The sequence below is a fragment of the Cotesia glomerata genome, linkage group LG4 (genome assembly GCF_020080835.1).
Source record: "Cotesia glomerata isolate CgM1 linkage group LG4, MPM_Cglom_v2.3, whole genome shotgun sequence".
Lineage (NCBI taxonomy): Eukaryota > Metazoa > Arthropoda > Insecta > Hymenoptera > Braconidae > Cotesia > Cotesia glomerata.
Window position 1 is genome coordinate 26937287 of NC_058161.1, and position 11571 is coordinate 26948857.

Genomic DNA, 11571 nt, shown 5'->3' on the forward strand with positions numbered 1-11571 from the left:
CCTTTTGTCGACTACAGATGTCCGAATCATAACTTTCCACCACTCCATCTCACCATCGTTAAAATATTTTGTCTATTCTCTGGACGCTCTCAAAAAATTTTAAATAAATACCACCAAAAAAATATTAATCTAGTTTTTTTGGTTTTTTTTTTTGGACCAACTGTACTCCAATAATCAAAAACGGTTAGGAAATGAATATAAGTGTCATATCTTTTTGTTTCTAACTTTGATTAATTTTAGATCATTAGACGACTCAAAGATGGCTGCGGACACAAATTTTTCAGTTCAAGAATTAGACGTTTCCATTATAGAAATTCTATTGGATCATCCTTCTAGCAAATCAGATATGCAAAAGAATCTGAAAATTGTGTGTGTAAATGACAACAATCAGAACGTCCCAAAATTTGGAAGCACTTCTGAACCCTCTTTTGAGCAGATTAGTCGTTCTGGCAACGAAAACAGGCTGCAGCGCTGAACATCGCGCTGTGATCATCGTGTCTATGCAGACGATTTTGACGAAGCTATATTCCGAACCTGAGCTTGATAACAAACGGGACATGGCGCTAGCCAAGTTCCGAGTAGTTGAATCAGATCAACTGACTCTGCTGTCCATGTATAAATCATGGGAATCGCATGAATTTTCAAGCGTTTGGTGTGCTAGAAATGGCATCAAATACGCAGACATGGTAAAAGTACTGGAACTCCAAATACAGTTGACAGCAATACTATGGCGGCATAAAATCCTCTTATTCAGTTGTGGAATTCAGTGGCTCGTAGTACTGAAGTGCATCTCGGTAACGTACTTTCATCAATCGGCCCAACTTGTTAATGCTGATGAAGGAAGATATGATAGTTGCCAAGCTGGAGTATCTTGGTACATTTACCGGAATTCTGCAGTAATGAGTTTGGGCTTTCTACCTACTGTTGTCGTTTATGATCATCTTGTTTCAACAGAAGATCGAATTTACATGCGAGGTATCACGACCATTGATGCAGACTAGGTTCCTAATTTGGCAACTCCGATTTTTCACGCCTTAAAAAGTCGTGTAAATATCGAGCGGATTACTGATACAGGAGTTTTGGAAGAAGAAAAGAAGAAATTTAAAAAGGTGTTGGTTAAAATTAATCGTGATTCTAATTCGCAAGTGAAATTTCAATTGTTAACCAGGCGTGTCAGTTAAATTGGTTGAAATTAAAAGTTTTTCTCGAATAATTTTTCAAGAAGAAATTTAGAAAGTACTTTCCCTGTTTAATATTATAAATTTCTTACAACTCACTTACAACTAAAGAATTTATGTAATTTTATATTTTACTTACAAATATATTGTTTTTTATTAATTATTTAATTTTATTGAAAAATAGGAGTTTATATTTGTTATGAAACTGTTGAAATAAATAATTTTGAGAAAATTTAAAATTTTCGCGCCGTTTTCCCTTACTCTTGCTAAACTTAACGTGGTAGATAGCGTCACATATACTTTTCCACTTTTAGTTCAGCCGGAAAAATATTTCAGCTAATTCACTTACGAGCGTCAAAACTAATTGTATAATCTTGTGAATTTCCACAGAAGACATATTTAAAGAAAAAAAAAAAAGAAAAATAGTTTTTAGAATGATCAAGTACTCTCAACGTTAAAACAGATTAATAAAAGTAAGTAAGTTGAAATATTTGATAAATTATTTTTTAAAAAGTTCTTCACATTAAATACTTTTCTCAAAAATAGGTATTTAAATATGTAAATCAAGCGCGATTATTAAAATCAATTAATACAAAATGATGATCGAATTGTTAACAATAATTGAAGTATCAATAAAAACAAAAGCTTGAAATATATTTTGAGGTTAATGCTTACTAAGCTAATTAAACATCTTTGCTGGTTCTGAGTGTCCTAATGATGGTAACCGGTTATTTTGAGGAATGAGGATACATGGTTGTTCAATTGGATCATAGATGTCGCAAACGAACGTTTCTAAAACTCGTTTAGTTATTGTTGGCGCCACAATTTAATTAACAACGGTATTACAAGCTTATTCAAAACATCTCTATTCACAGCTTCACAACTAATAGTAACATATATGTTCAGCACTATTGTTATTCAGTTACATTTCGATTCAAATATAAATTCTATTGTTACACTTTTACTTAACTTTAAATGTACTACAGATCGAGTAGCGCGCTACGCGCGTGCAGTAATTTTATCTGATGAATCGTATCCCGTTTTTAGCAAGTTTTGACTAATGACTAACTTTGATACTTTCATGTGTTTTTAATTAGAGGGTTCACTTTTAGTCTAAGCCGTAGTAAATGTATTTTACGAAATTTTACTTAGCAAATGACTTTTTAAGAAAATTTTTAAACGAAGTACTATAAAGCTTCCGCAATAGCGGGTGTAGTAAACTCATCCTAAAAATAAAAAATTTCTGGTCTTCTTTACAACTATCTGTATTTTCTTCTCTTCATGAAAAGTTAGAAAACAATGTTAGAAACATAGTCATTTATTTTTAATATCTGATTGAAGATCAGTTATACTCGTCATGAAAAGAATAAAATACAGATAGTTGTAAAGAAGACCGGAAATGTTTTATTTTTAAGATAAGTTTACTACACCCCAATAGCTAGCTATATGTTATTTTTCGGAAACGTCATTTTATTTGATTTCAAAATCAAAATTCATTTAAAATCTAATCTATTGGTAAGCCTAGTTATTTAAGAGAAATATTCTTAGAAGATGAATCTAGAAGATCCAAGAGAATTGCAATTAAAAATAACAATGTGAACTATTTAATTCTCAAGTTCTCAACATCACATTTAGAACATTCATTTGTGATATCAGCGATACGACTATGGCAAAAATTACCAGCCGAAGGATTAGATGTAAGTTCTCTAGAAGTATACAAAAAGATTATGTTTGAATATTTACTATCAATTGATTTCTAATTCTATGTCACGTCTGTCTACAAGTGCAATGTTATATAAGGCAAAATCAAGAATTTAAAAATATTAAATACTAGCAGTTCGCCCCGGCTTTGCACGGGAATTTAACAAAAATTTTCAAATTATTCATAATATATAAGATATCCTATGTCACCCGGGGATAGTGTAGCTTTCCAACAGTGAAAGAATTTTTCAAATCGGTTCAGTAGTTTCGGAGCCTATTCAATGGAAGCAAACAAACAAACAATCAAATTTTTCCTCTTTATAATATTAGTATAGAAGTATAGATTTGTAGTATAAGTCGATATTTTAATTAAGTCTTATTCAAATCTTATTTGTATTCCTTTATATATAATAATAATAATATTTATTACCAGTAAAAACAGATACATAAAATACATAGTACAAAAAAAAAGTGAGTACGCATTAATATCTGTCCTATAGAGATGTTTTACATCTGTACATAGGACTGGAACAGTATACATAAATCCAAGAAAAACGTATAGTAAAATAACATAGTGATACTTATTCGACGATCATAAACTGTTTTATATTATATATTGATTTGTATTATCCATTTTGTTAATTTACTTTTAATTGACTTTTTTCTGCAATCTAGTTTTTTAAGTTCATATGGTAGTTTGTTGTAATACTTGATAGCAATATAATTAGAGCTTTTACTTAATATAGTTTTGTTTCGTTTAGGCAGAGAGATCAGTCTGTTTCTAGTATTAACCTCAGTTTTCTCAAAACTAGTCTTACAATCATTATAATGAAGCAGTATAGAGTTAACTATGAAACTTTTTTTAGTATCTAGTACATTCTCATTATTAATTTTTTTAAGTAACTTATTCTGTATTGAAGCTACGGCATTTAAAGTATTACTGTAAGCTCCGCCCCATGAAGTTATAGCATAGTTAATATTACTTTCAATCAAAGCATTATGTATTATTCTCAGATTTTTTTTATTCATTACTAAACTAAGCTTATAAAAAATAAAAATAAAATATTTTATTTTGTTTATCAACTCTCTGATATGATACTCCCACCTCATACATCCATCTAGTATTATTCCTAAATATTTACAGTATTGGACTCTTTTTAGTTTTTTATTGTTAATGGAAAGCTCTAGTTGATCCGGGACACTATTGGAATAGCATCCAAAAGTAATAAAAGTGGATTTATCAATATTCAGAGATAGTTGATTTACACATAGCCATATATTTATTAATTCAAGCCACTGAGAAATCTTTGATTGTACTTGTGACCAGCTATTTCCTGAGCATAGAATTGCTGTGTCGTCAGCATATGAGACAACTGCTTTGTCAGGAAGGAGATTAAAGATATCGTTTATGTAAAGTATAAATAGCAAAAGCCCTAATATTGTACCCTGAGGTACACCAACAGTTATTGTCATATTTTTGCTTATACAATTATTTATTTTTACACATTGCTCTCTGTTACTTAAGTAATTTTTCATTAGTTTTAAGACTACACCTCTAATTCCATATTCTTCTAGTTTATCTAATAATATCCCGACTAGAATTTTAGTGAGGCATGCCGAAAAATCAGTTCGGGGCGAAGTTGGCTTTCCGAACTTAGGCTAGCCCAATTCGGATCTTATTTGTTTTAAATTAGGCAAGCCGAACATTGGTATGCCAAAAGAATTCCACATTCGATGTAATCTCGTAATAGTTTGGCACTGCCTAAGTTCGGCATATCATGGATTGCCTAATTGGTACGAAATAACGGTAACCAAAGGTTTACCGAAGTTTGGTTCACCAAGCTCGGGCTCACTTAGGCAAACCTGTGGCAATACCTAAGTTCAGCATGTCATGGATTGCCTAATTAGTATGAAATAACGGTAACCAAAGGCTTACCGAAGTTTGGTTCACCAAACTCGGGCTCACTTCGAAAAATCTGTGGTAATGCCTAAGTTCGGCATTTCATGAGTTGCCAAACTGTTATGAAATAACGGTAACTAAAGGTTTACCAAAACTTGGCATACCACGATCGAGCTTCTTTAGGCAAAACTGTGGAAGTGCCTAAGTTCGGTATGTCATGGGTTGCCAAATTGTTCTGAAATAACGGTAACCAAAGGTTTACCGAAACGCTTACCCGACTAGAATTTTAGTGAGGTATGCCGAAAAATCAGTTCGGGGCGAAGTTGGCTTTCCGAATTTAGGCTAGCCCAATTCGGATCTTATTTATTTTAAATTAGGCAAGCCGAACATTGGTATGCCAAAAGAATTCCACATTCGATGTAATCTCGTAATAGTCTGGCACTGCCTAAGTTCGGCATATAATGGATTGCCTAATTAGTACGAAATAACGGTAACTAAAGGTTTACCGAAGTTTGGTTCACCAAGCTCGGGCTCATTTAGGCAAACCTGTGGCAATACCTAAGTTCGGGATATCATGGATTGCCTAATTAGTACGAAATAACGGTAACCAAAGGCTTACCGAAGTTTAGTTCACCAAGCTCGGGCTTACTTAGGCAAACCTGTGGAAATGCCTAAGTTCGGTATATCATGGATTGCCAAACTGTTATGAAATAACAGTAACCAAAGGCTTACCGAAGTTTGGTTCACCAAGTTCGGACTCACTTCGGAAAACCTATGGCAATGCCTAAGTTCGGCATTTCATGGGTTGCCAAACTGTTATGAAATAACGGTAACCAAAGGTTTACCGAAACTTGGCATACCACGATCGAGCTTCTTTAGGCAAAACAGTGGAAATGCCTAAGTTCGGTATGTCATGGATTGCCAAACTGTTATAAAATAACGGCAACCTATATTCTGAAGCTTGGTCTCTCAAAATGAAACTTGACTAGGTAAGTCTGTGGCAAGTCCTCACTTAGGTATAATATCGGAATTCCTAACTCGACCGTTGCAACGGTAACCGAATGTTTGCCGAAGTGTCGGGCTTATAAGTATCTTGAGGCAAGAGGTCGCTCATCATCGGCGTAGCGTCGCGGTATGGTATAGGGCTCTCGTGCGTCGGGTACAGTGTTCGAGTCTCGCGTTCGACATGTAAAATTTTTAATAATTAATAATTATTAATTATAATTATTCTTAAGGCGAGTGTGAGGTAAATTTAAGTGTTGTGTGTGACTAATGTATCTAACTCCATCATTTCCTCCCCCCTTGACCCATAAAATCGACCAATCAAAAAAAACTTCTTCATAGTAAGAAAAACCCTAAAAAGCGAAAAAAATGACCGAAAATATAAAAAAAATAATACTAAATAAAAAAAAAAAAAAATTTTTTTTATTTACTTAATATTAAAAAAATTTTGTCCTAAAGTCGATATTTATATTTAAAATTTAAAAAGTAAATTAAAAAAAATAAGCATTCATTATTATTAATTTTTGCTTTATAATAAAAATAGCTAAAAATAAAAAAAGGATTCAATTTGGATTCTTCCGTGCGAATTTAGTTTCTGAATTGCTGCCTAGTTAGGTAGCCAAATTCGGACCGAATGAGGCTTGGATAGTCACCAGCAAGTGTGGTTTCCAAACCACCGCCTAAGTCGGAAGCCAAGTTAGGCCCAAACTCGCGACTGCGTTACTTCCGGGACGTGGGCCAACTTTGGCTTCCTGGTTCGGCGCGAACTTGGAATTCGGCATGCCTAATTCGAAACGAACCACCGCCGAACTTAAATTTCTGGTCGGGTATTTCAGCAGCTTTTGGAGCACTAGGCCAGATACCTCGATTCATACAAATATTAAAGATAGTTACAAGAGGCTCACTTATATTCATTGCTATACATTTTAACACTTTACTACTAATTCCATCCACTCCCTCAGATTTTTCTTTCAGTTCACTTATTATTTTTTCGACTTCAAATTTTGTAGTTGGTAGTAAGAATATACTATGTTGATTATATTCATAGGATTTTTTATATAGAGGTCTAATATTAACTATTTTTGAAGCTAAATCGTTACCGACATTACTGAAAAAATTAACCAATTCATCAGTGATCTGTTGATTTTCTGATACGACTGTATTAGCACATAACAATGATTCAATAGTATTATTTTTCCTCTTATTACTTCCTATTTTACTTTTAACAAAAGACCATAACTGTTTAGTATCTTTATATTTAGTTACTTGTTTTTTTATAAAATTTTGTTTAGCTATTTTTATGACTCTATTTAAAATTTTGCAATATCTAAAATACTCATTTTTAAGAGATATATTATTTTTATCCTTAGCCCAAGTTAGATATAACAATTCTTTCGTTTTACAAGAATTTATAATTCCTTTTGTAATCCAGTCTTTCCTAGGAAGACTTTTATTCTTATTTTTATTTTGTATTAATTTTATATATGATTTATTTACAATAGATTGGATACTACTAATGAGTCTGTTAACTACTTGTTCCGGATTTTCCAAAGAAGCTATCTCACCCCAATTTATTTGTTCACTATTTTTTTTTAGATTTTTAAAGTTTAAAACTGACTTTTTGACTGATTGACGTAATTTTTTGTCAATGTTTATTTTTATGAATAATGAGAAATGGTCTGTAAATGTATTAGTATAGAAGTACGATCTAATGTCATTAATTTCAGCTTTAACAAACATGTTGTCAATGCAAGTACCATTGACATCAGTTAGACTAGGCCTAGTGATTGAATTAAAGTAGGGAATATAATTTAGATCTAGGAAAACACTCAGGAGCTCATTAGAGAAACAGTCTGACATTAGAAAGTTTATATTAAAATCACATGTAATAATATGATTTTTCCATTTACGATTTTTGTTTACACAGTCTCTAATCGCTTCTATGAACACTTCTTTTCCAGTATCATGCGATCTATAAATACCTGTCACTTTGATAGAAACTTCACATTTAATTTTAATTTCAGCAGACAAGAAATTATTACCATTAAACGACTCGACATATACCGAGTGGTCCACATAAGACCTTTTAACGTACATAATCACACCGTCTGCTTTATCCACATATTCGGTAGAATCTGGAGCCAAGTTCCGTTCAAATCCGTTGTAAACGAAGCGCCAGACTACCGACTATGTTTACTGTGAGCAGAACGGTATTTTGAGGTTGCAAAATTTTATTTAATTCTACGGTACTTCTTGTTCCTAAATTTTATATTATAACAGTAATTCATGCTTTATTTTACTGATATTAATTAATTATATTCAATTATAATAATTAATCTACTTGAAATTATTAAATTTTATCAGCACAAACTATAGCAAGCTCAAAAATTTCGATCCTGACTTTTTTTCTACGTAAAAAGTGACATGCCACAGACTAAATAATTCGAGAATGCATGATAATCTTCCAATAGATGGGAAACTACGATTAAAAAAATACATTTTACAGCTTGCATCTACATCCGCCAGGGTGCGCTGGAATTGTTTTTACATAAACCGTAGCTTCAAGGGGATAGTTTGCTATAAAAAATGCAGCCAACGCGAGATTTAAGTTGGTACCAATTGTAAATTTTTATTATAATTACAAAAAATACTAAAATCCGAACAAAAACAGTTTCACTGTAAAAAAAAATCGCGCCAAGTCCACGTTCATAAGACTATTAAGTAAAAAAAATTTCTTATTTCTTTACAAAAAGATATAAAATAAAAAAATTTAAAAATCCAAGTAACCGATATGATTGTATTTGATTTTCGGAAATCAAAAAAAATTTTATTGTAAATTTGAAAATTAAAAAAAAAATTTTGGAACGTACTTGGTTTGCATCATTGTGTATTTCAATTTTTTTAAAGTCCTAGTAAATAGATTTTACGAATTTCATTAAAAGTAAAATATTTTGCAACCACGCACACTAAATACGTTCCAAAATTTTTGTTTTAATTTTCAAATTTAGAATAAAATTTTTTTTAATTTCCGAAAATCAAATACAATCATATCGGTTACTTGGATTTTTTAATTTTTTTATCTTATATCTTTTTGTAAAGAAATAAGAAATTTTTTTTTCTTAATAGTCTTATGAACGTGGACTTGGCGCGATTTTTTTTTACAGTGAAACTGTTTTTGTTCGGATTTATCTTACTGTTATTATAATACACAAAATAATCACTCAAACTATAGTATTCCGGACAGACTAGGTTCCAAGTTTCAGTGCACACGATAATATCAGGTGATACAGATAGGCTTTTTATAAAACATTCCAGCTTATCAAAATTCGCATTTAAACTCCTTACATTGATGAATATTATTACAATAATATTCTTTATTATTATTATGAATCTAATTCATCATAAGTCTCTAAGTGAGCAAATTATCTATGCATAAATCATTAATATTTGTTGATTATTTTTACTCCTCTTTTAATCATGCTTTATATCTAATTATTGTAAATATTCTTTATTATATAATTATATATATCTATAGTTTGTATACAAAATCTTTCTGTACTTAATATCTTGCCATTTGGCCTGTGCTTTGGCATTTAATATAAATAAATAAATAAATAAACAATTAGAAAAATAAAGTTTCTGAAAATACATTTACGACAGCCGATCCTTAACTTTATTATTACATTTTAATTCAGATTCACCACTACTTATTTTTAAATGCACAGACGTGAGCATTAATGCCTGAGTTAAAAATATTTGAGAGTTAATACATTTTTAACCCAGGCATTAATGCTCACGTCTGTACTCAGCTTCAATTTTATTCATTATCAATTACATTTTACATGAGTTACATCTCTATTTAGATACATTTACTTAAATTTATGTCTATTCAATGACCTACATTCAGGTTAAACTCTATTCACACCTAAAGTAAGGTATTTCTGTTTTACCGATAAGCCGTATGCGACGCGATGTTCAGTGATAATCAGGAAAAAAATGATTTTGATCAACGTACACTACCGACGGAAAGTTTCCGGACAAGCTTCTTGTTTACTTTTTAATTTAAATATAATACATAGACACATTAACTTGATCTATAAAGAAAATGCTATTTTATTTTACAAAATGTATACGATCGTGTGTCTTCGACTTTCTTTTTGATTTATTTTACTTTTAATAATTGTTTTAATTGTCGGCAGTGTACGTCTCCGTGACTTTTTGTGATAAGTCACGTTTTGATTGGAGGCTTCTCGATGATGCATCAAATAAAATTTCAACTAATTTTCTAATAAAAAATAAATTTCTACGTTTTTCGTTTTTTTCAGAATAGCAAGCATCCTTAAAAAAATAAACGATGGAAAAACATAAAGAATCATCTTTAGAGTCTACTGAGGATATTAAAATAATTGAAGAGTCATCTTTAATAACTTCAAACAATAATTATATCCCTCAAAAGACGTTGACTAAACCGTGTTCGAAAGAACCATTATGCATAAGATTAAACGATTCGATTATTGATGATCTTGATTGCAAGTTACAAAAGGTAGACAAAAAAATGGAAGAACTTTCCCTAATACCAGTTTTCAGACGTATGATCTGCTTGGCCATAAAATTCGAGTGCGTTGCTGAAGTACTGAGCATAGTATCAATGGAAACAGAGTTAACAGTATTGTATCGCATGACTCATCGTGGAAAGGAACTGGACAAAGTGTTGACTCAATTTCGCGTGGTAGAATCAGATCACCTATCCTTGCTGAACTGCTACAAAGCATGGGAAGCTTCTTTCTTTAATAAGATCTGGTGCAAACGTGTCAGTCTCGATTTTACGATCATGCAAAAAGTTCTTAATTTTCGTCAGCAACTCGAGCAAGCTTTGATTGAACAAAACATAAAAATTTCAAGCTGTGGGATTGAGTGGCTGAGTTTGTTGAAATGTATTTCATGGACTTATATCTACAAAGCAGCTAAGATCGTTAACAAAATCAGTGGCGAATATGCTAGCTGCCAAGCTGGTAACTCGAGATTTATCCACCCATCTTCAGCAGTTAACTATTTGGGGTTCAAACCTACTTATCTGGTTTATCATCAACTTGTTGCTACAGAAAAAACTCTATTTATGCGAGGTGTCACAATAATTGACGCCGAATGGTGCCCTAATCCAGAAAAAATGTTTTCCAAGCCGAAAATTTCGGCTAATATCAGTAACGTATCAGTTTTACGTGACAAACTTTAGGTATTTAGTAAATTATACAAATTAGTTAATCGTCATAGTCAATTATCGATTAATTTTTGTAAATTTCAAGGCTTGTAATAATTAAAAATTAATTAAATTCTTGTATATACTTTCAGCGAATATTTTAGTAAAGTAATCAATCAGTTTGTGATGATGAATGAAATATTTGTTATTGTTAATTAAAATATCTTCTATTAAACAAAAGTTGGTTGTTCTTAATTGATTAAAGCTTAAGTTTGAAAATTCATTCATTAGAAGTATACAATAAAAATATTTTTTGTAGAAAATAAAATTCTTGATATAGTAAACTACTGCTGGATCACAGGGACATATCGAATTTTTGTTTTAATAAGTGTTAGAATCATTGACTCAAGAAAACGATTTGTTTCAAAGATGCCATAAATGCCAAAAAATTCTCGGATTTCCGTTACTTTTTTTACAATCAGAAAAAGTCTAAAGAAATTTTCAGAATTTGTAAAGCGAAAATGTATAGCTTAAATTAATAAAGTTTTCGAGAAAAGAATCTCTAACTTTAAGCCACAAATTTAGTACTCAAA

At 31.3% G+C, this 11571-nt stretch overlaps 2 protein-coding genes across 2 annotated transcripts; both read left to right on the forward strand.

Annotated features, from left to right (window-relative positions):
• The first annotated feature begins 377 nt into the window (after positions 1-377).
• LOC123264032 (probable pre-mRNA-splicing factor ATP-dependent RNA helicase mog-1) lies at positions 378-1001 on the forward strand. The gene has a single exon (XM_044727076.1). It carries the CDS (start codon positions 378-380, stop codon positions 999-1001), a length of 624 nt encoding a protein of 207 aa, XP_044583011.1.
• Positions 1002-1455: 454 nt separating this feature from the next.
• On the forward strand, positions 1456-11308 carry LOC123262472 (pre-mRNA-splicing factor ATP-dependent RNA helicase PRP16-like). Its single transcript, XM_044724703.1, has 2 exons — positions 1456-1651; positions 10107-11308. The coding sequence occupies exon 2, from the start codon at positions 10136-10138 to the stop codon at positions 11012-11014; it is 879 nt and encodes a 292-aa protein (XP_044580638.1). The 5' UTR covers positions 1456-1651; positions 10107-10135; the 3' UTR covers positions 11015-11308.
• Positions 11309-11571: the final 263 nt, after the last annotated feature.

Bases quoted from the DNA above. Each gene is read 5' to 3' on its own strand.
- LOC123264032 (XM_044727076.1), top strand. From the start codon at position 378: ATGACAACAATCAGAACGTCCCAAAATTTGGAAGCACTTCTGAACCCT.
- LOC123262472 (XM_044724703.1), top strand. From the start codon at position 10,136: ATGGAAAAACATAAAGAATCATCTTTAGAGTCTACTGAGGATATTAAA.